Source organism: Orbicella franksi, chromosome 10 (assembly GCF_964199315.1).
Source record: "Orbicella franksi chromosome 10, jaOrbFran1.1, whole genome shotgun sequence".
NCBI classification, from domain to species: Eukaryota; Metazoa; Cnidaria; class Anthozoa; order Scleractinia; family Merulinidae; genus Orbicella; species Orbicella franksi.
This window is the reverse complement of record NC_138154.1, coordinates 25,688,484-25,713,241: the sequence shown is the minus strand read 5'-3', so window position 1 is coordinate 25,713,241 and position 24,758 is coordinate 25,688,484. Positions and strand designations below refer to the sequence as shown.

Here is a 24,758-nt window from a genome sequence, read left to right as displayed (position 1 = left end):
TATGGATGTATGCTTGAAATACAATTTGAGCGTAAAAAGACTTAATTCTATGACAGTTTTCGTTTAACTCTTTTCGCAGTTTAGGGTAAACTGTTCTCAGTAGCTATTTGAAATAAATCTTTGCTTTTTAAAGTGTAAAAGAGCAAAAAATAAATAAATAGAATCAGTGATAATAATTATTCAAGAGACGATGGTATCATCGTCTCTTAAAAATGATAATTTTAATAATAACAATAATAATAAAGATAATAATAATACTAATACTAATACTGATACTACTACTACTACCACTAATAATAATAATAATAATAATAATAATAATAAAACGAAGCTAGCAAAACTGGTCTCAGTTTGACTGACTTGAACATCGTGACTTCATGTTGGACCTTAGAAGTGCGTGTTCCAGTGGTATTTAACTCGTTTTATTAAATGTTTTTTGGATAATTCTTTTCCGTGGCAAGTGATTAGCAGCAGCACGTTTGCAGGAAAAGATATTCTGTGATTGGTGCCCCTTTCTACACAGGTTGGTAAACTCGCTCGTGAAAACTGTGTTCGTTCAGTCAGTAAACGTTTCTGAAACTGAACACGCTGTTTAGACTGAAGTGGACTACGTTCTATTTAGATTGACAATTTGCGTTTCTATATCACAGTGGGCTATAAAAATTGGAAAACTTCAAGTCGTTCTGCACTGTGGTAGATTACGATAAACGAAAGCTTATGAACAGATTGAAACGTTGGTGGTGTCAACTGCAAATAACCTTTTTTACGGTTTATTTACTCTCGATAATCATTGATTTTTGCGTAAAAACATACAAAATGGTTCCGGCTAAAAAAACTATTCACCTACGAACTGCCACTGCTTTAGGATAAAAAAATGAATTTTGTCTCGATTTGAATAACCAAAGTAAATAAGATTCTAATAAGCTTGACAAGCTGCGTGTTAGCAGAGTTTAAATATGAATCCTAGAGTGTTAACCGAGTTGCGTGTCTCCAAATGAATGTATGCATTAAACTGACTTACACCAAGAAGTTGAACATTCTAGTCACAAATACGGTTGTTATCAAGCTACCATGCTTTTTACTGCAGTACAAGGCACCGCTTTGGCGCTTCCATTTTACTGCAGTGAATCAGCTCATTTGTTCACATCATTTTTGCACTGAGGTGTCTACAGACACGGAGACTTTTCTCAGTTAACAGCTGGGGTCTAATGCATAGTGGCTTATGTCCCGCTTTCGTTAAATTGTCCTCCTCTCGTCCTCACATGAAAATTGAAGTCAAAAACTAGTGACAGGGTTGCAAATTATGCAAATAATGGTTTAAAACGATATGGAAGAGAAAAACAACAGGAAGCCCTGTGTTGTTTAACATGGAATAAAATAATTTACAAACCATTTACTACACAGGAATGAGGACACGAGAAAAACTACCTTAAATAATTCTCGAGCATAGTCAAACAGAGTGATTTGATAGAATGTAATTAAAAAGCAAAAGCTTGTGCCAAACCATTTACTGTTGTTTATTGTTGTGCAACCAGAGCACACGCAAAAATTCAGTCTTTATCATTACAGGAAGAAAAACAAAATAAAATTGAATTCCAAGCTTGTACATGCTAGGACGCACACCTCGTTGATTTATGGCTTAGGTTGTATGACTAATCTTTCTCTTTGCGTTTGGTGATGAGACAACAACGTAGATCATGAGGTTAAATGACAGGAAATAAAGTTGTACATATCCGTTGTGACGCCGCCAGTGCAGTTTAATATGTAGAAGACTATGATAAATTAATTAATCATTCATCCGCCGAATGGCACGAAGTTACTTCTCCAGAACGCTTTGATCTCACCGGGTCCTGCGGGAGTTTCACCGTGAAATTATAAAGAAGAAGCAATATCACTTGCCTGTGTTGGAGGCATAAAACAGGGGGGACGGGGAAGGGAGAAGGGGAGGGGGAGGGGTGGGGGAGGGGTGAGAGAGAAGAGAAACGTTGTTTCCCCCTTTTCCTCCCGCTTTTCGCCTCCCCTACCCCATCCACGTTTACCCCCGCAGCGCAGGCAAGCCGGCAATCACTATCTTGTGACACCGGAAGCATCCGAGAAAAGCATTTGCCTTGAGAATCGCTGAAATTGCCTCTTGAATATAGCTCATAATTGAAGACCAGGGGCCCTGTTGAAAACACAAGAACAATTTTAAGCGACGAAATGCTAAACACCAGACTCTTACTTTTACTTAAAGAAATACTTTTCAGTAACTGACGAGAGCTGTTGGGTCAAAAGGTAGTTTTGACAACAGAGATCGAACCCGGCTTCTAGTCAAGTCATATACGTATCTCGACAATTATTTACAGCAGCGCGTTTATGGTGAGCCAAATGTTGCAAAATTCAACAACTTATATTTATGTTCAGCAACATATATTTATATTCAACAATACGCATTTTCTTTCAGCTTCAACCAAAATTCTTTTCATTCAACAAAAATATTTGTTCAACTTCGACCAAAAATAATTTCATTCAACAACAATATTTGTTCAACTTCAACCACAATTATTTTTATTCAACAATAATAATAATTCAACTTCTATCATGCATAGTGATTTAATAACATACCTTCTTTTATGACAAAGGTTTTCAAAGTTCCCGGACGTTCAAAATATCGTCATTCAACAGAATTCCGCGTCCGCGTCCCTCCCCCGAACGCTGTCACAAATCCCTAGTGTTTTGGGTACCCAAAACATTGAAAACGTAAACCTGATGCAAGTGAAATCATCTACAATTCTGCTCAAAACCCATTTATCTTCTTACGAAGCTTTGTCTCGATAAATTAAAGCGTTCTTTAGCTTGATATAAACACAATACGTCTCTAAAAATAGTCGCAATTCATAACAGACTGTCTGATCCGAGTCCGCAGTTATAACGACGTACAAAACCGAATTCACGCGCCAAATATCCTTGTATGAACATGCGCTTGGTGCCTATCGATAGCCCTTGAAATGCGCGTTATTTTAAACGAGAAAGGCCCTTTCTAAACCTCCGATAGTGCGGCGATTAAAATCAACATACGAACGAAGGGCCGTCACGCAATATGCAGGTCTCAAGCTGTGACCGACCTCTGTGTATGTTGCCTGTCGGAAATAAACTCTGTCTTAGACTTGTTTGTCGCTGTTTCCTTGACCATCCCTCCTAGAATACGTAGCTTTTGCCGGCGAACAGTTCACTATACCACTATATTCGCCGGCAAAATCTTCGTATACTAAGAGGGAAATAAACTCTGTCTTAGACTTGTTTGTCGCTGTTTCCTTGACAATCCCTCCTAGTATGCGTAGATTTTGCCGTCCGGGAACTTTGAAAACCTTTGTCATTAAAGAAGGTATGTTATTAAATCACTATGCATGATAGAAGTTGAATTATTATTGTTGAATAAAAATAATTGTGGTTGAAGTTGAACAAATATTGTTGAATGAAAATGATTTTGGTAGAAGCTGAATAATTATTTTTGTTGATTGAAAATCATTTGGGTTGAAGTTGAACAAATATTTTTGTTGAATGAAAAGAATTTTGGTTGAAGTTGAAAGAAAATGCGTATTGTTGGATATAAATATAAAATGTTGAATATAAATATATGTTGTTGAACATAAAATTAAATATAAGTTGTTGAATATGAAGGTGCAAGTTGTTGAATTTTGCAACATTTGGCTAACCATACGCGTTCAACGTATCTTATAAAAAAAGGTCGCAAAAATTACTTTCTCAAAAAACTTTGTCTTCTTAGAAACTAAAATTATTTTTTCTCTTAATCTGAAAAAAAAAAAAAAAAAATAGATTCTAGCAAAAATAAATTTTACATTCTCGTTCAAGAATGTCACTAACCTATTGGTCAGCACGGCAATCGCAGGATATTTAAGCATGCTCAGAATACTCCTTTCCCATTCTCAGCCAATCAAAGTGGCCACCTCAAAACAGAAGACACGATCTATAATTATAAAGGTAAGATTATTGTCTTTTATTCATATTCTAAACGGATATGACGGCTCCCTGTGTACTGCCGTGAATCATATATCAACGTTCCTGTGACCATATGACGCCAAAACTAGAAACGCAGTAGCAATGTCAATAGGCTATATTCGTATTCTCGGTATTGGACTGGAACTAGCTTGTTGCGAGGCGTCCTTTCAAATACAAATGGAATTAATCTCTAATACCGAGAATAAGAATTTGGCCAATTATCTGGTGCAAGTGCACATGTTAAAATGCGTACTGCGTAATTCAGTTCCATTAGCGAGTAAGTACATAATTTAATTCCGTTATTTACAGTGCGTAAGTACATAATTTAAATAATTCCGTAGAATTATACACGTTATATTTTGCATCATTGATAAGTTACTGCGCAAGTGCGTACAAAGTACATAAATTAGTACAGTCACGATAGTTTCTGTCAAATTTATCTATAGTATGACGAAATTAGATCTCAACAAATCCAAGATTATCTTGAACAAACATATGGTTTGTTTTTCAGGATTTACTGCGATGGATTGTTTTTTGCATTTTTTTGACGATTTTTCACCCAGCAGATTACCCCGAGTAAGTGGACGTCTCTTTTTGCTCCTTTCTTATCTTGTAGAAATTCAACTTGAAAAATTGCACGACCATGACGTAGCCCTAATAACGTCATTGTACTGTCTCTGATTGGCTGCTGATCGGTTTTGAGTTTTCGCGCACAGACAACAATGACCAATCCGAAGCGCTGAACGGAACAACGTCACCGGTTATGGGATTTTCCGCTTGGGGTTTTCTTCTGATTGTCTGAAGAACTGAACTTGTCGCTGCACGCTAAATTGTTCTCCGGGAGAGAAACGTTTTATAGTTTAGGACACTAGAATACAGCCTGGATGACGATCTGAAGATATTTGCGCATCGTTTGGTCACCTCCGGCAAGTGCTGGACACAGCTCTTCACAAGTGCCACAGGTGTATTTACTCCACATTGGCTGCTGCTTCCAGAAGAAGTGACCTTGCTGGTTGCATTTAGCTCCAATGCTAGTACGCCGACGAATGATTCGACACACCACTATCCTCCCAGTTTATCCAGCGCATCTGTGAATTCCAGCAAATCGAACAAGCTCCCAAGTTTGAACTCTGTTCTTACTGACGTGTAGAAGAAATCCGGGCTTGTCTGCAATGGAAAAAAAAATATAATAAAAATTCCTCACCTTGCCATAATCACAGCTAGTGATCGAGATCCAATTTCTTATCAAAATGTTAATATATAGGGAGAGAAGCAGGTTGTGTAATGAGAACCGCGTGACTTATCATCAAAGGGAAAAATGCCTACATGCAGAATATAGGTAGATTCTCCAAAATATAACTTGTAGAAATGACTGGGAAAACATGAGGAGAAATTGTGTGCTGATATCACAGCTAAATGCAAGGTTAGCCGTTCCTGAAGAGCGCAGGTGGCTGATCTGAGCTGGTGCTTATCATGAGCACCTGGCTCGGGAGATTGGGCGACCACTCCCTACGTCTACAACTCTGAATAAAGTTACTTTACCTTACCTTACCTCAAGCATAAGGAGTATTTCTACTCCCTGTACATCTCAGAGGCTAGTCCTTTGTAGATTACCTGACCTCCCCTCCCCTCCCCTCGCCCCTTCCAGTATTTTGTCAGGTCTTCTTAGTAATTAAGCGGTACTGAGTGACATTCCTGAGTGGAGAGAGGACCTGTAAGAGTACCATGTCTTGCCCCAAAACACAACACACTGACAAACAGTGACCTTGGCCAAGGCTCAAATCCAAAGTCCAAAACCCTATCCATTTAGGCCACCGAGTCTGTGTTATGTATACTGAAAAAGCTTCACTAAGGAATTTTGAACCTATACACCACTGACTAATTTTAACGTGAAGGCATTCTACCCGAGCAAATATATATATATAGTAGTGTATATGTACAACCGACTGTTTCCTGATCGTCAATTAAAAACATTGCTTGTCTCGCACAGACGTCGCTGTTTGATGACCATTTCAAAGGAGACGTTTAAAAGAGATTGGTATTCTCCAGACACGTTATACCAGTCAACAGCAATATAGCGCTTACTTCTTTTCTTAGATCTTGCAGCCGCAACAACATCGGACCATCTAACCGTTGCACAGCTTTAGCATCTAACCTGAAAACAATGTTATGGAGTTAACTGGAAAATATTTCAATTTTGACATAACCTTACGCTAGTTATCAGGGTGTAACCGGCAGAAATGACAGGCTTTTAACACAGTGGTAGGCTAACATGGTATGTGTTAAATTTCATAATTCTGTTGAGGGGATAATCGACGATGGCCCGTTAATCAAGGAAAACGGTACGTGTGTTTTATAAAAAGCATCAACCATAAGAAGCGCTCCTTTACTCTCTGTTTTCAGAGACTGTGCATTCATAACCTCTTTCAAGGACATCTCGTCCTTTAGTTACTGACCTATCTTCCAATCCCACTTCCTTGAGCCAACTTTTTACATCACTGTGGGTCCAGGATCTTATAGAGGACTGGGGTGAAGCATCAACAACATTCTCAACCGCGGCTGCAATTGAACGAAAGACCAAGAATTACGAGTGGATTGGTGACGAATTATTTAGTCTTGGGGAGTGGTGGGGGTGGGGGGAATCACTAGAATGAACAACACATTAGTGTCGTATACGTGTTGCTGAGCAGAAAGCGGTAATCAATATATATATATATATTTTTTTCCATGTAGGGATAATTTCTGCCATCAGCAAACATGTTATTGTTCTCGTTGGGATCTCGTTGGGAATAACAAAAACTCAGCACAATTATAATTTTTCATGTAAACGTTGGCAATTTTCAGACAATTATAGGTAAGAACATTAGGAAAAGAAAAACTTGTTTGATATGTTAGTGAGATTCTGTTAGTAACCACCTTTCGGCGACTGATTTAGCTTGACAAAAACGTCTAGAAAATTGCCGCGGATCTCTCTAGTCTGCTCAGAAAATGTCATCAGGTTTAAATACCTTGAACAATAGTTTCCTGGACTGTGGTTTTTCCTCTGTCTCCTAGTTCCCTCACGAGCTTGTCCGCGTTCATGTCCAGTTTATGTTTTTCGCTGAAGTCAATCCAGAATTTGGAGCCCACTATAAAGCCAAGCCATCCGTCAGGTCTGTATTTATTTTCCATCATCAACGGAATGATGTCTTTATGCAGCTGGAATGTGTACTCTGCTTCTAAATTCATTAAAAGATACACGTAAAAAACGTAATTTCGTTAAAATACATGTGGCTCACTGTTAGAAAGAAATGAGGAAATAAAATGTCATTGGACGCCACAGACAGACGTTGCATGTTGATTGGCTAATACTGAATGTCACGTTTAATCCGGTTGGGATGTTTTCCCGCCAAAATTGAACCAGCCGCGACCATGTTCACACTGATTGGATGATTTAAAGGGAAGTTGCAACTTGATTGTTCAAAGTAACGTTACTGTTCAACGTTTGTTTAGTGGAGGGAGTTTTTGTTTGTTTGTTTTGTTTTGTTTGTTGTTTGTGTTTTGTTTTGGTATTTTTGTTTTTTTTTTTGCTTTTATGCTTTCTGGAAGTAGAATCGACGTTTGTGATTTCTTTTAAGTACTACTATCGTTTTCATCACGATAAATCATTTAATTTATGGCATACACTTATTAAATGTTATACAATGTACCTGACCGGCAGTTGGGGCTCTCTTTGTATTTCTGAGACACACAGACCAACACGACGCTGGCATTTTCCACAGCCTTGGCCATGCTCTCCAGTGTAGAGCCGCCCATCTCATCAATGTCCATCCAAACCTTGTAGCCGTCCGCCTGTAGCTTGTTTTTTAACTGAATCACAAGTGTTTGAACATCCCACTGGTAACTTATCATTACGTGTTTGGTGTCTGAAAGAAAATGAAAATACTTGTGACCAAGGTTAAGCAGGCAGCATTATATTGATAACATTGGTAACGCCTGCTAGGAAGGTGTGTCATTTAAAAGACCTTCAATGACAATGGCAAGTTCATGCAAACCTAAGAAAAATAACTTTTTCTGGTCTTTGAGCTCAAGATCACACACGACTAGGTAATACTGTACTGTAACAAAGAGCTTACTTTATGCAAACAAACCATTTTTCAGAGCACTATAGCGCCAGGATTATATTAAACAATTACATTATGAGCTCGAGATTTCTATCGCGTGATAGAAATCGAGAGCGAATAATCTAATTGTTTTAGTATAAAATAAATCTAGCAGTCGTTCAAAACGTAGTCTAAATCCTCTTCACAGACACTTCGAAAACGTCAAGAAGCGGCCGTCATTTTGCTAACAAGGGCACACTGCTACGCTACTCATTCGTGATAGAATGCTAGTAGATTTATACTAATATGGAATAAACCTACTAACTCTTCTACCTAACCGAAGTGTTTTATTCTGTTTTGTATTTAACCGTATTACAGGTTGTTTACTTTTTATGTAACGTCACAAGGTGCCCTATATGGAGCACTGAGGCTCTAGTGTCACTCTCCCAGGCATGCGCACCTGTCGCTAGCTGCAGTCTGTCTGAGTGTTGTTTCTCCTCTGCATGTTTCTCTTTGCCTTCACATTCCCACAATGCACCAGCGGCAGCTCGCTTTATTTGGCTGTTCTCTGACGTCAGGAGTTTTTTCAGCTCAAAAATAGCATAGTCGTCGTTGTTTATTTCTTTTTTGTTATCCCCATCAAACGCCAAGGTCCACAAAGTGTTGCACGCACTCAGTTTCTCCTCATCTCCTTTAGCATTTTGCAGCATTTTGACAAGGATTGGAATGGCTCCACACTGAGCAATCTGAAATACAACAACACGATTTGTACATGTGTACATGCAATTCCCAATTAGATACTAAACTTTCAACTGACCTCAGTAGCAGAGGAGTTGGTGTTTCTGTTGTTTCATTCTTCTTCGCATTTTTTGTTTGTTTTTTGTTTTGTTTTGCTTTGTTCTGTTTTTTAATCTGGGATATGGCTTTTGCCAGTACATGTGGCCTACATGTACATTGGTATTTCTCCAAAAATTCGCACAAACATAACCACCACACTTATTTTTAGTTAAACCAGAGAGAGCCAGGTTTCCAACAAGTCCAGGACAGCTGTCCAGGAGGCGAATCTTTAATTCAGTTGTACATGTACTGTATTCAGTGTATGGCATTTATGGCTAAAACTGTAGTATCAATACGTTCGAAAGTTACTGCAAATTACACAAGTTCAACATTACCGTTTTCTTGTTGTTATCATTGACTGCGATTTGCGTCAGTCCTTCAGCAAGTTCCGAAGCAGACAGGCCTAAATATCTGTGAGTGGATGATCCAATGGCTTTTTTCAGAATGCTTGTAAGAAACTTGATTGGTTCTGAAATTTAATAATACATAAAGTAGCGTGAATTGATAATCTGCTGGTTTCATGACTTTTAAAATCATTTTCGTTTAGCACACATGTACACTGTATTATAAACAACATGCATTCCAACCGGCAAGATTCGAAAAGTTGGCTATTTGAAAGTGTGGCTGGCTTATTCATTTTAAGCTAACCACTGATGTACAAGAAATTACAAAATGTCACCAAAAGACTATTGGTACATCTACAATAAGGCCCCGTCCAACTTCGTTCCCAGGACCTCTGGGAACGAGGTTGAGCCCGCTCCACACTACACTGGAGAAATTTGAAAACGCAGCTTTATTTCTACGGTTAGGCCTACCGTCCACACTAATACGTCACGAAAACGGCACTTTAAGAAAATGCTCTAAAAACCGGTGGAATTTGAAAAGGCTGGCTTTTCGTACGGAAAACATTTTGAACGGAGCTTTTCCAAAACGATGTCGTCACGATGATCACGTGATTTCCCTGACCGAGGTTTCCTCAAACACAGATCTAAAATGACCGGTGATTGTTGCGTTTCAAATTCTTCCGGCGTAGTGTGGAAGGATTGTATGTACATATCAACAGAACAAACTTTGTACTTTACAGTAAGGGGAGAAAGAACCACATTCAAAATGAAACATTAATTGCCCATTGAACTTTACCTTCATCTGCCATGATCAGATGATTGTTCTCTTCATCGATCAAGCAGGCTAACACAAGCAAGCTCTTAGCACTGAAAAATGCAACTTCAGCTTTGAGAAGAGGTACAAGCACATTTACCGCCTCAGAAGCAGCGAAGTTTGTCCTTATCGGCACACGTTTCGATAAGTTATGAAGATTCCCCAGGGTCCTAGAGAGCATTTTGCCACGTGATGTGTACTTGGAGAGATACTGTGTTTTTGGATTCTGTTTGATTAAAAAACAATTGATTAAGATTAAGTTACAATACAACATTACATACTGCACATAACTTATGTCTTGTTAACATTACCACTACCAAGACATTAGACTCAAGTTTTGGAATGGTAGCCATGAGAGAGAGTTTTCATGTACCTTAAAAATATGGTAGTTACATGTAGCTTAGGGCATTTAAACCTACACTGTAACAACACCTTGCTGATACGAACGATCACTTAATATGTACATTTCGAAAAGATCTACAAGTAAATGTCGTACATCTAGCTGTGTTTCTAATAATTAGAAATCTTCTAAGTTTTCAAGTCTTTTTAGATCTGAGCAAATGAAAGTGATATTGAGTATATTTGTAAGGAAGTAATGTAATGTAACGTATTGTGATGAGTTATAAAGTCATATACAGTAAGTGCTGTTTTTAAATAATTTACTGTAGCTAATTGTAAATAGATAATGTATCATAACGAATTGTGTAATATGAACTAGTATGTGTATTGCACTGTAAGTAGATTTGCGAACTGGGTAGTAACAAGTATTGTATTGTAAGTAAGTAAAATGTAACATATATGCTGTGTAAAAAAAGTAGACTATTATTATTAATTGAATTTTCACACTTTAGATAAAGAACAAAATATAGAAACAAGCCTTTGTTCAAACATTAGATGTTGATTGGATTCACCACTGGGTTGATGAGCCAGACACTGGTGACGATTTCTAGACAATTTGACGGGTTTTATATCTCGTTTTACCGTTTGAGCAAGTCATTGTCTGCAGCTGTTGAACGTTAGTCTCGCACTGAATTGTTTCCTAAGCTTTGAATTCTCTTTCCCAGTTTCAACCATGATCTCCTAATTTTGACAAAACCAAAACTGCAACTTTCCAAACCTTTTCAAGTACAATGGCAGTACCTTCGTTGTGTTAGGTACCACTTTATTCCTCTGATCGTTTTAACATCCCAACCCTCTTGCAAATTCTATTTTAACTTGAGCTCAAATTGTGCTGTTCTAGAAAATATCCGTACTCTCCCCCCCCCCCCCCTCCCTCTCCGCAGAAGGAATCAAACTTTCCTGGGGGTGGTAGAGATTTGGTAAGACTAAACATTTTAAAGAAATGTGTGAAGCTTAATTGGAATTTCCAGAGGGGTGGAGGATGGGGGGATCCTAAAAAAAATTCCTTTCTTGGGGGAGGTATGGGTGTTTTCTGGAACTACACATTTTCCTTTAAAAACTTTGGGTTTTAGAAACCTAGGGCTCCATGTTGAAATTCCCAGTGACCTCCCAGGTTGCTATTTGAAGCCACACATTGATACCTACCACAAATTTCACATGGTATGGAACTGAATCTTGGAGATCTTTAGTCATATCAACAAAGAGCTGTACTATTCCAACTTCACTGCACGCCAAACAGAACTCATCATGAAGGTCCGAAAAATTTAGCAGTGCAGCTAACAGGTGATTAATAAGATCCTGTGACATTTTCAATGTATTTATCTTCTCTTCATCATCTTCAGACTGCTACAAAAATAAGGTTGGAAAATCAACACTTTTTAACTAACAATAACTACAGAAATTCTTGCACACTCATTGGCTAATTTTCATTGTCAATAAACAGATAGACAAATGTCTGAATTTATAATCTATGCAATGTTGTGGATACAATTTAATACATTTAACAAATTGGCATCAATCAGTTTTTCACGCATCTGTCCTGGTACTGACAATGGATTTCGTCACAACATTGTCAAAGTAGCTGCAGGTTCCCTCAGCTATTGCCTCAAGGATCCACAGCTACTTTGACAATGTTTTCAAGAAATTCATGATCAATAACGGGATGACGCATGAAAAACTGACGTCAATGTGTAAAACATAACACAAAAAATACACCACGTACTGTATGAATATTGCAAGATATTGGATTGTGTTGAACAGATCATCAAAGATAATCAACTCATTGAAAGCAATAAATTGTATCCAATGATGGAAATAACGAAATGATATTACACAAAAAAGCGCGTGTGTTGAGATTCAGTGTATGTATTTAGCTCAAGCCTAAATAAGCAAATATGGAGATGGTAAATGTAGGTACCAGAAAATTACCCATCATCATTCATGGTGTAATATAAGCTTGTGTGTACCTGATTCTCAGGACTCACAGGGTTGTCATCATTCCCTTCCTGCTGAATTCTTTCCTGTACCTGTCCTCCCTCACAGGATGGCCTATCCTGTATATTCATTTCTTGGTTCTGTAATGAGAGTCAGGCCATACATTATAAAGGTTTAAGGTCTGCATATGGCTGGTTTGCAGTGTCACTCCATCAAAAATAAAAATCATAACCATTCATTCAATAAATTAAGTCAAGAGGCTGGGATATGATATCGATAGAGGATTGATATTAACAACCTCACCAAGATCTAGGTCTGTGTGGTTATTCATTCGCGTGTAATTCAGAACAGTGTCTAACTTTAGAGAGCTTTGTATGGAGATGCCATGTTGGTTCCCTTCAGAGAAGCACCATCATGGTGGCCATAAAGTAACAGAAACATCTGTCATTGAGTTTTGCCATCAAAACAAAAAGTTATTACTCTAGAGCTCCGACACATTGAAATTAATACTTCTTCAGTCTAGAGCAAGAACTGTTTAGTTAGAAAAACTTGAGCAATAACTCATCTTTTGACCTACTAGAGAGCTTTTTCCAGCTGCATGCCATGTCATGCAACACATACATGTACATGTAACTTAGAAATTCAAAGGTTGCTCTATTACAAAATGAGGAAACCTGTCGTGCTTAAACATTGCAAAATGTCAAGTTACTAGGGGTCTTACAACTGATAAAACTAAAACTTCAGAAAGACTGGTTATGTTTTATTTTGGAAAATGATGATGTCACATGAAAATTGGAAATAAGAACCCACTGGCCCATCAGGCCAGTGCTTATTCCTATCACCTATCTAGCATGAAGCAACTAGGAGTATACATCCCTGGATGGGATACTGGTCCTTCACAGGGTTGCTCCCCAGCATTAAATTTGCTGGTACCCATTGATATACCTAGGTGAGATGATGATGGGGCCATGGAGGCTAATTAAAGTGTCTTGCCCAAGAATACCACCCAATTCCCCCAGTCAGGGATCAAATGCAGACCACTCTATCCCTTATATGTACCTTTGCTACTGGGGGGTGGGGGGGTGGGGGGGGAGGAGACTCCCATAGGAAAAGGTCGGGGATGCTAGGGGTATAAACCAAAGATTCTGGTCTCGCTTAGGGTGTTCATGACAAAACACCACTATTTTAAGGATCTTTTAGGCTGCACTTGAAGAGTTATCAAATGAAAAAGACGCTCTTATTTCTGATAGGCTTGATTTCCGCCAGTCTCTTGACCCTGGTTAACTAACTGTTATATTTCTTAATTAATGTAATTAGACATTAATATAAGGGGGGGGGGGGGGAGGTTGGTAGGGTGGAATCTTATCCTATCCAAAGACAAATCCCTTATAGCATTCAGTCAAGGTGACTGGAACATGGTCCAACATTGAGAGATTGTAAACAAAGTCATATGATGAGCACAAATTAGAAATACATCTGCATTGTTACCTTTTTGGGATCATGTGTACTACAGGCATCCATGGTCAAGTGTCAATCAATACCCTTGATTGACACTTGACTGGCATCGCAATTGACACTCAATCAACATCTCGATCAATACTCAGTCAACATTAGAAAGACAATCGATTAGCATTCGATTGACAGTTCAATTTAGGGCCTGTTTACAAGGAGGGAGGGTTACGCTAGCAAGCAGGTTACCCTAGCACTCAAACATTTCCTCTTGTTTTCTTCGTCGTGTTTACAAGGCAGCTAGGGTTACCCGGGTAGGCAGGTTACCCTATGTGCGCGCTAGGGTTACCCTGGCAGGGGGTTATCGTTTTCCCTTGTAAACACTCCATGTAGGGTTAACCCGCCTACCCAGGTTAACTTTCTATTGTTTCCAGACCCTTTGAGTGTAACCGCGCATTAATTTGTCACGGGTTGAAGGGTTACCCTACCTGTGAAATTTTGCTTGTAAACCCGGGCTATCTTTTGCCCTCCAGCTAGGGTTAACCCGCTTGCTAGGGTAACCCTCCCTTCTTGTGAACAGGCCCTTAGTAAGCCAAGCGCTGAATGACTCATACCTATATTGATCAACACTTGATGGCATGTCTGTGAAGATTACTGGATGACCGACTGTCGACTGTCGACTGAGCTGTCGATCGAGTGTTAACTGAGTATCGATCAAGATGTTGATCTAGTGTCGAACAAGACGTCGATTGAGTGACAATCGAGGATCGCTACGGATGCCTTTAGTACACATGATCCTATTTTTGTAACTTCACCTACCTGGTTCTCATCACCCTCTGGTGTATCTTCACTCTCTTCCTCCTGATTGTCTTGTTCTTTTTCCTGTTCCTTGCGGGGTTTTCTATCCCATGTTGTAACCTCGGGGTAATTAGTCCTACGATCAACGATTATGTCGTAAACGAGCTTCGAAATTCCCAAAGCCACCGCAAAATCTGTCAGAATAGTCTTATTAGAGCGCTTTTTGCATTTTGAATACACATCAATCAGGGCTTTAGCATGCTCAAGTATCATCGATGTCATCAGATTATCACTCTCCAATGCGTCTTTCAAAGCGTGATAATGTTTCATGGTGGCTTTCAGTCGGGGTTCGATTTCCGGACGTTTTTCGGTGAACGAAGTTAGTAACAAAGTTGATTCGATATCAACATCTTGCGCCGTGTCTTCCTCCTTTTGAGAAGCAGGCAAAGCCACCGTTTCAACTTTATTTACATTGGAGTTATTCAACAGAGATTTATCCGTCAAGCCTCCGTTTCGAGATTCAGAATTTTTTGAAGATTTTTCTCTGTGTGCCTCTTTATTTTCTGTCATGGAAGTCGCGTTCTTAATCGTTGCGTGATTATCGTTGGATCTTCCACTGACTGCCACTGTCTGCACAGTCCTTTTTGAGCTACCGCTTCCCATCAGTCAAGAGGATGATAGCTTAACAGCATGTATTATACAGCAATTTTGGTTATGGTGGCTCCCATCTCCATTCGAATAGATCGTAACAGACCTGTACAACGAGCTGTTTACAGACGCCATATTGTTTGGACCCTCACCCTGCGCAACTGAGCAACAGCACCATTCTCGTCCCCAGTGCTGCTCGTTTTAAAACTGGGGGTAAGATTCAGACTGCAGACCATACCAATCACGCATCCCGCTGCATTTTTCTTTTAAATCACGCACCACGGAGAATTTTTTCACCAATCACGCGTCAGGTAAAAAGAAGTAAGTACATCGCCAATTTTACTTTCTCGACCCTAAAAGCGTCATTAATTAAAAGAAGAACTTTGCCGATTCAACCCCAAAATGCATCTGCAAATATGTGACTTCTCACGCGAAAACGTTCCTTACGGTACCCTTTCCAACGGCTGAACGCACGGTAAGTGAACTAGCCTGCGAACGAGGGCGGAAAAAGATAATCCGGCGAGCGAAGCGAGCCGTTAAACGCGAACATATGGGCAGCCGTTACCACCAAAAATACAAACGATACAAACAGTCTAGAATAAACAGAATTGGTTTGAATATCCTTTGTTAATTAGTACAGTTTACATGGAAATGATGTAGCTAAAATGCATACATATATTTAGGGGATTCTTCCTCAACCACCCTCACAGCCTACATTTCATTAATGCCCTACATATACCTACACAGCGTACATCTCATTAATCCCGCACTTATCCCTAAATATCCCCCCAATATCCCCTCACAGCCTACATCTCATTAATCCCCCTCCTATACCTACACAGCATGCATTCTTCATGCAGTATTCTTCCTCAACCACCCCCCTAAATATCCCCCCAATATCCCCTCACAGCCTACATTTCATTAATGCCCTACATATACCTACACAGCGTACATCTCATTAATCCCGCACTTATACCTACACAGCCTACATCTCATTATTCCCCCTCCTATACCTACACAGCATGCATCTCATTAATCCTCCACATATACCTACACAGCCTACATCTCATTAATCCCCCTCCTATGAAATGTAGGCTGTGTAGGTATATGCGGGGAGTTGATGAGATGTATCGGCTGTGAAGCTATATGTGGAGGATTAATGAGATGCATGCTGTGAAGGTATATGAGGGGGATTAATGAGATGTAGACTGTGTAGGTATAGGAGGGGGATTAATGAGATGTAGGCTGAGTAGGTATAGGAGGGGGATTAATGAGATGTAGACTGTGTAGGTATATGTGGAGGATTAATGAGATGCATGCTGTGTAGGTATAGGAGGGGGAATAATGAGATGTAGGCTGTGTAGGTATAAGTGCGGGATTAATGAGATGTACGCTGTGTAGGTATATGTAGGGTATTAATGAAATGTAGGCTGTGAGGGGATATTGGGGGGATATTTAGGGGGGTGGTTGAGGAAGAATACTGCATGAAGAATGAGATGTAGGCTGTGTAGGTATAAGTGCGGGATTAATGAGATGTACGCTGTGTAGGTATATGTAGGGCATTAATGAAATGTAGGCTGTGAGGGGATATTGGGGGGATATTTAGGGATAAGTGCGGGATTAATGAGATGTACGCTGTGTAGGTATATGTAGGGCATTAATGAAATGTAGGCTGTGAGGGTGGTTGAGGAAGAATACTCGATTATATATAGGGGAGGTATTGTTTTAAGAGAGATTAAGAGAGATGTGTATATTGCGGTGGAGTTAACTGGCCGCCCAACCATCCGGGTGGTGTCGCACTTATAAAGCGAAGGAACAAAAGGCTTGGCTGTGAGCCAATGAGAAAGCATTGACGTCAGAGCCAAACTGGACAAACGGGTTTCTGACGCCGGCTGGATTTGATTATTCAAAATGGCGGACATACCTCAATTTTAGGTTATAATATGCTAATTTACCAAACATTCTTTATATGCACGCTTATGTTCTGTAACGGCTTTGTAATTTATGCTATACATACAGTTATATATTAAAATACGCGTTCACCTTGTGTATCTTCAGTTACAGTCGCCGGATTAAGCCTTGATTGATGACGTTCGTTTAAGGTTCTCTCTGCCGTCTATTACGCGCTGCAGTGAAAGGGTAGTTTAAATTCGTCGACAACGTCTGCCGTTTACGAATGCCTACGAGCGAAATCAACTTCTATATTCCACCAGATATCATTGTCTCCGCAACATTTAGATTTGGCCGGGACGAAACGAGTTGCGTAAGACTAGCCACGAACAATGTAACAAGTAACTGTCAACTTTATTGCTAATTTTCACTCGTGAATTTGCGCGGTCGGGAATCCTTATGCGATATAAGGCGAGATTGCTGTCATCATTTTGTTAGCGAACGGGATTTTGGGCGCGATGCCCAGCCAGTTTGCCAAGCAGAAAGGTCTCTGATGAGTCCCTCGGCCGTGACGAAACGAGCTGCGTAAGATTAGCCGCGAACAATGTATTCAGTCACAAGTAACTTTCGACTTTATTGTCAAAAATATAAAATGACCGGTGATTGTTGCGTTTTTAAATTCCTCTGGTGTAGTGTGGACGACCGGGCCTAAGCTTCTTAGGCTCCTAATGAAGTCAATAATCAGACGGCGTTCTTCACTGAGTCTAAAGGGAAAAAATCGGGGGACGTCCCGCGCAAAGGAGAAATGCACCATAAATAAACACTGTAAACAAAATAAATATTTAGGAGTGGTACTCTTTAAGGACCTCGTGAAGTTAAATATCAGTTATATGTTACTAGCATTATCACGAAGGCTAAATAAAGTTTGACTTTACTTACTTTTACAGTAGGATTTATCAGAGGGAATCTGGAACGGATTTAAGGCGGAAAAACTCTTGTTATTCGTTAGTAAGAGACCATCTGTGTGGGATTCACCTACCCAAAAGGAAATTCATGACTGACATCCAGATCTTGGGTATACAATTAATTATCGAATACCAGGGTATGTGATTCGCATACCTAAAAGGAAATTCATGACATTCCATCCAGATCTAAGGTGTACAACGACAAGCCGCTCGTTTGTTAAAAAATTATAGTATCAAATACCATGGTATGTGACCGGTCTCTTGAATGAGCTAATAATGATAACGTATCTCATTAACTGCGGTTCTGCAGCTATTTCTCGTTAAATCATGTTGTTATCAGTTCATGAGAAACCAAACGGGCTATGACCTAATACATACTACTCCCGCGACGGTCGCTACACGTAACACGTATTTTAGCGCGCTCCGTTATTTTGTATTTTAGTTGGTTTTCAATTCGTTAAAAATATCTCTTGCAAACGGCGAGAATTTATACCTGTATAGCTAACTTCAGCGTAAAGAAAGCCTCGAGTCAACGCTCGAAGTCCGATCTGACACTGAAGGACTTCATCCCTTCTCTCCAACCTTGGGTCTACTTGCGAGTGCGTTTGGCCAGGCCTTGCATGCGCTTGGGTCGACTTCCGATGACTTGCGCTCACTTTGATCGAGATCAGTCAAATTTGCACGCAAGTCCACACAAGTCGACGCAAGCTTTTCATCGTTTGCCTACCCAACCCAAGCCAGTGCAAGTTGAGTGACGTCCATTCGTTGTTATAGCAACCTATTAGCTTTTTTTTTTTTTTTTTGCGATTTGCGCGTACTTGCAAGGAAACTTGCTAGTCCTTTCGCCACCCAACGCAGAGTCTCTACACATGGTCAACTGGCGGCTACTTGCGACTACTTGCGACTACTTGCGAGTCCGTTTGGCCAGATCTTCAGTTTTACAAATTTGCTCGTTTAGTGCATCATGTAGCTTTCGATTCGTTACAGAGAGCAAGGGGAAAGGGAGACATGAAAAATTTTCCGTGTTACTTGGGGAGATAAGAGGGACAGCCTAAAAACTGAAAGGCTGACAAGAGGGGCTGCGAAAAGTTCATGTTTCTAATTTGCAGACTTTTTTCCTGCCCCTAGTCAAATAAACTTTCTCTTTCTGATTGATGTTTCATCGTTTTTCTGGGTTCAGCAAGGATATAGTGTGTATATTATGGCTCTATGGAAGTGGACAGCTGGAAACAGCATAAGTTAACTCGTTATTTACTTCGATTATCAGTTGAGTAAGGCGCGACGGAGCTTTGGTGAAGAAGTTTTGGACTTGAAATTACGGCAGTATTGCCACGGCCAACTTTCCTCGTTTCCAATATCGTCGCCTGTAATTCGTTCGAGCACTTTGCTGCCAATGACGTCAAAGGCCGACGAGTTGCCACTAGAAACGAAACCAGTTGCCCGTGACAACAACACAAGTTGAACGTTAAAACTTGGTCACCAAACTTTCGTCGCGCCTTGCTCCACTTATAATCGTTGTAAAAAAAAAAAAAAAAAAAAAAAAAGGGTTGCAGTTTATTACACAGACCATGCACGAGGACAAATAATTAAAGAAAACAGACAATTTCTTTTCAGCAGGTCTTTGTCCAACCTCTTTCAAAGAACTTAGTGTGTTTACTTTTTCAAAAACAATAAAGCATTATTTACAATCAGATCAATACCCTAATGATTTTTTTTTTCTAAACGGTAAACTGTAATTGTTCCTTGATCTCTACTGTCCTAACTAGGCCACAGGTTAATTCGAACATCCAATGGTTCATTTAGCCTCCCGTCTCATGAAAACAAGATTACAACAGTTACCTTATCAGAAACCTACTACTTATATTAAATATACTTAGAATGTAATTATATTTATATTTGTATTGAGAAAATAAACTGATTTTGTTGTTTTTCGTGGCTCTCTAAACTACGAAATGTGCACAATAATACAAACAAGATGAAAACAGAAAAACAGAAACTAGAAAGGATCTCTACCTGAAAAATTAAAAGATATTTTCATGTAACAAACAATGAAACAAACAATGCTAATGACGTCATCTGTAAGTCTGTCCTTCATTTAATCATAAGTAAGAACCAACCAAAATGCGAGAATAACTTGACTTGTGACATAAACTAATATGACGCATTCTCCCGAGGAACGGCCAAAACAGAAAAATACTATAGACAGGGGGATGTGGATCCGAACCAATCCTTATCAGTAACAACCGCGAGCAGGCGTATCTTCCCTCCCCTCCCCTCCCTCCGTCATCTCTCTTTAGTAGGCCTGACCCCTACTCCCTATAGGACGCCCTTCCCCTCTCTCCCTAAGCCTCCTAGCTCTGTTCTCCTAATCCGAGATGGCGCTCTCTCGTTACAAATTCAGTGCCCTCTTGCTAAAAACTTCCAGCATTGCCAGCCAATCCAGAGTTAAACCCTACATATTTCTGTTGTTCAGCTGAATGATGTTCTGAACTTCTCTGCGTCCTGAAGATCGTTGGAAAAGTTGACACACAATTTTTCTAAATTCTGTCATCCTTACGGCATACATAATAGGATTGACTAATGAATTAGCTGTTGTCAGGACGGTGAAAGCAGCTACAACGTGAAAATTCCACTTAAAGGACATTTGATGGTAACTTGTGTTATAACTGTACACAAGAAAATACAAGACCACTCCCGGCAGCCATGTTACTAACGAGACAATTGTGACAACGACCAAGGTCACAGTCAGGTGTTTTTCTCTGTTAGCTGCACCGTGATGTTGCAGATTAGGTCCACAACGGACCTTAATATAAATGAGAATGTAAGAGACACAAATCACTAGAAGTACTATTAAACATAACGAAGAACGAATGTTATAGAATAGTGACCCCGATTTTAAATTCCATTTCTCGGCTGTGTAAAACATGAGAGGAACGAAATCAACCAATGCAGAAAAAACCCACATGGCACAAATCACAAGCACGTAGATCCAGTTTCCGAGAAGACGATGCTTCAGTGGACAAAGTGTTGCGTGCAGCCGCTCAAGTGAAATAACAGCAAGATTCAAAATAGAGATAAAATACAACATCAATGTAAACGCATCTTGAATTATATATGGGCTCCTGATTATAGAAGTTGCATCTTCTCTAAAAGGATTCTCCCATAGATTACAGAAAGACGCCATTCTCTCTGCAAGGGTCAGAGGGCCCGAGACTGCTCCAACTAAGAAGTCGACAAAGGCAAAATGGATGATCAAATATGTACTCCGGCGCTGTAGCTGGCGCTGCTTCACAAATACAATAATGGTTATGATGTTAAGGATGACTGTGGCCAGACATTCGGTGGTGAGCACAACAAACCAAGCAATACACTGTGATGCACCAATGCCGGGAGTCATATCCTTCTCCTGGGTGGCATTAAAACTACCGTTGGTGCTGTTAGTGGCCATTCAGCTTGTTTCGGAGGTATTCTCAATGACAGTGTACCTAAACATGAATACAAAGGTGTGCTTAGTATTTGAGTTAAATTATAAAAAAATATGTCACTATAAAAAGAGAAAATGTATGTGAACCGAGAAATGCATAAATTATTCGACAAATTAGGTAAACAGGTTAAAGTTCGGACCCAAAAGAGTAAAAATGAAAAGCTTTAAGAAATTTTCTTGCTATATTGAAATCAGTTGTGCATCACTGAAACATTTCTAATTCATGAAATTGATGAAATATATGAAAAACAGATCCGAAAATATGGACTAAAAGCGGTTTTTAATGACATTTAGGAGCCTCAGCTTTGATCAAAACACTGAGAATCGAAAACTATACACATGAAATTTCTTCTATAATGAAAATCAAGAATAGCCCCTTTTTGTACAGTTTTGGTAATTTAATTTGGGGATGTTAGCTCTTTCAATATAAAAAATTACAATTGAAAAAGGAAAACTAATCTCATCATGAATAGGGTTTGTGCAGTCAAAACGGATGTGTACCAAAAGAGTGTGTGCTCGATGCTGAGGTCCTCAAACGGAGATTATTTCTTTTAGGTGAAATTCTTCTAAGTCTCTTCAGCCTGTGGTTGTACCTCTGACTGCGAGAGAAAATCAGTGAAATCGTAACGTTAGGAATAAAATAAAATAAAAACCGTGACTCCATGTGTTTTGTTGTTTATCTATAATGTCAAAAATTGACTTACACAGCGAAGTTCAACTTTGTCCTCCAAGGAATATACTGAAGTTCAATTTCATAATTATCATTGTGCGTTTCGAAAAAGCAGTATATGAAAAAGAAATTAATGACTATATTTCGAACTTTCTGTAATCTTTTTCTTACCTTACAGGACACTTCTCTTTCCTGAGGTGGTGGCTGAGTCTGTGGAATATTCTGGCAACTCTTGCGCAAACCAGCCTTTAATTCTAAACTAACAGGACAGGTGTTTCTTTGAGATAACGTTCAATTAAAAGACAGCATTGTTCATATCTTATTCAGTTCCGCTGTAATCAACAACGAGGAAATAGATATCTACTGGTGTTGTTCATTTAATGCGAAAATCCCTAAATCGTGTTTTATGGAATATCAAATAAGGGTACATGTATTAATTAAATATACCTTATTCGATGGTTGAACATATAAAACGCGAGTATACCTTTGCGAGTTGCGTGGTATTTCGAGGCGAGGAAAAATACGAGAAATGAGCAAAATATCCACGCCTATCATATGATAAGTCATCGAATAAGAGATTTATTATTCCACTCTGATATCGAAAATCATACCGATCACATAAGGCGCGTACAGATGACGAACGCAAAATACGACATATTTTGAGCGTCTTCTTGACCTTATACGGGTAAAACGGCGTAATGGTGGAATTATAAATGTTTTCATTTGCATAACAAAAACCATGATCGTTCTAACTCTGAAGCGACCGAAGCTTCCATTTTCATTGTAAAACTAACAAGTTGAAGCAAAGCAACAGATTGCTGACTTTTAGAAAAAGAAATATTAGTCGAACGGTAGAAGAAAGGCCTTAGACTCGTTCTCTTCCCCACCTATTCAGCTGTAAAATGGAATATGCTAATGAATTAACTGTCGTTAGTGCGTGAAGAGCAAATCCACCGTAAATGCACGTACTGGACTGTGCCGAAAGTAATTTGTATTTGCCGTGGTCTTGCCGATTGCTACGTTACGCGATTGGCTGAACAAAGTACACACACAAGTGTAAGCACAAAGCACACGGTATTGAGGACGCACACAACACAAGCATAGGGACAAACAAGCAGAACAAAAGATTTTTTCTTCTTGTGCTTGTCAAGTGAGAACGCGCTACGGTAAGCAGAAGCAGAAGCAGAAGCAGAAGCAGAAGCAGAAGCAGAAGCAGAAGCAGAAGCAGAAGCAGAAGCAGAAGCAGAAGCAGAAGCAGAAGCAGAAGCAGAGGCAGAAGCAGAAGCAGAAGCAGAAGCAGAAGCAGAAGCAGAAGCAGAAGCAGAAGCAGAAGCAGAAGCAGAAACAGAAGCAGAACCAGAGGCAGAAAGTCCGCCATCTTTTTTTTATTGTATCGAGGACGTATGGAACCGAAAAAGAATGGCTCCGTTGGGTACATGCCTCTTGGGCATACAAATTTAGCATTTTTCTTTTCCGTTCTTTAGTTTGATCGTTACTCAGGGCCCCGTCCACACTAGGCCTAAGGAATTTGAAAATACAGCTGTATTTCTTCGGTTAGGCCTACCGTCCACACTAATCCGTCCGGAAAACGGAACTTTTCGAAAAGGTTCTTCAAACCGGAGGAATTTGAAAACGCCGGCTTTTCGTTTTCGTTTGGACGGAAAACATTTGGAAAATGGAGCTTTTCGAAAACGATGGCGTCACGATGATCATGCAGCTATTTCTCTGCCCGAGTTTTCCTCAAACACAAATCCAAAACGACTAGTGTTTGTTGCGTTTTTAAATCCATCTGGCGTAGTGTGGACAGAAAATATTTGATTTCGTTTTCGGAGTAAAACTTCCGTTTTCAAATTCCTCTGGGGTAGTGTAGACGGGACCTCAAGAAACAACAACCTCGGCAGCTAGAGAAACCTAAGGAAAAGATCATCTGTTTAGATTTCCTGTTCACTGAAGTCCTAAAATATGCAGTTGATGAAATAAAAAACACAGTGCATGAAACAAAGCAGGGTCTTAACGGAATTTCTCCAGACTGAAAATTTTGTGCAATAATCTTCTAGACAGGTGCGAATGAAAACGTTGAGATGGACTTAAATAATTTTATACATTTTGCTTGTGTTTGTCCCTACAGATTTTTCCTTTTATCAGCGTGTCCTCTCATTAGTATTGTAGAAATCTGTAGAGATAAATCTATTCTTACACCCTCGCTGAAGTGATGAAGGCTTACTCTCGTTGAAAGTACAACCATCAAATTAAAACATTGAAGTAAATTTTAGTGACAGAAGAGTCGCCCTAAAATGGTAATTATGTTCTCCCCTACTACTATCCCACCATTTTTGGCTTTGTTTTCTAACGTGTTTGTATGTGGCAAAGTATTATTAAACTTAACCTACACTAACCGTCTGACTGAGAAAATAATTTGATCAGATCTAACTAGATCTTAAACT

At 39.5% G+C, this 24,758-nt stretch overlaps 2 protein-coding genes across 4 annotated transcripts; both read right to left on the bottom strand.

The window, feature by feature from the left end:
- Window positions 1-355: 355 nt before the first annotated feature.
- On the bottom strand, window positions 356-16,793 carry LOC145499536 (uncharacterized). 3 transcript variants are annotated; one of them, XR_014050951.1, is made up of 12 exons: window positions 14,679-16,793; window positions 12,443-12,550; window positions 11,622-11,822; window positions 10,059-10,302; window positions 9,254-9,387; window positions 8,542-8,827; window positions 7,689-7,904; window positions 7,008-7,217; window positions 6,456-6,558; window positions 6,085-6,154; window positions 3,865-5,166; window positions 356-2,164 (listed from the first exon to the last, which is right to left on the bottom strand). XR_014050951.1 is itself a non-coding variant. In XM_081479055.1 (11 exons), the coding sequence occupies exons 1-11, from the start codon at window positions 15,318-15,320 to the stop codon at window positions 5,062-5,064; spliced, it is 2,319 nt and encodes a 772-aa protein (XP_081335181.1). In that variant the 5' UTR covers window positions 15,321-16,793; the 3' UTR covers window positions 2,692-5,061. The 3 variants fall into 3 exon arrangements, 2 of the variants coding, with proteins under 2 accessions (XP_081335181.1, XP_081335182.1); XM_081479055.1 differs by lacking the exon at window positions 356-2,164 and having other exon boundaries at window positions 2,692-5,166; XM_081479056.1 differs by lacking the exon at window positions 356-2,164 and having other exon boundaries at window positions 2,692-5,166; window positions 11,622-11,819.
- A 3,387-nt stretch (window positions 16,794-20,180) lies between these two features.
- LOC145499948 (histamine H2 receptor-like) lies at window positions 20,181-22,014 on the bottom strand. The gene has a single exon (XM_081479464.1). It carries the CDS (start codon window positions 21,606-21,608, stop codon window positions 20,613-20,615), a length of 996 nt encoding a protein of 331 aa, XP_081335590.1. The 5' UTR covers window positions 21,609-22,014; the 3' UTR covers window positions 20,181-20,612.
- Window positions 22,015-24,758: the final 2,744 nt, after the last annotated feature.

What these genes read in the sequence shown, in the direction of transcription:
- LOC145499536 (XM_081479055.1), bottom strand. Translation starts at nt 15,320, where the DNA reads ATGGGAAGCGGTAGCTCAAAAAGGACTGTGCAGACAGTGGCAGTCAGT. An exon ending in CAGAGGGTGATGAGAACCAG is followed by an intron (nt 12,551 to 14,678) that starts GTAGGTGAAGTT and finishes CTCTCATTACAG; the next exon opens with AACCAAGAAATGAATATACA. An exon ending in TGCAAGATCTAAGAAAAGAA is followed by an intron (nt 5,167 to 6,084) that starts GTAAGCGCTATA and finishes TTTCCATTGCAG; the next exon opens with ACAAGCCCGGATTTCTTCTA.
- LOC145499948 (XM_081479464.1), bottom strand. Translation starts at nt 21,608, where the DNA reads ATGGCCACTAACAGCACCAACGGTAGTTTTAATGCCACCCAGGAGAAG.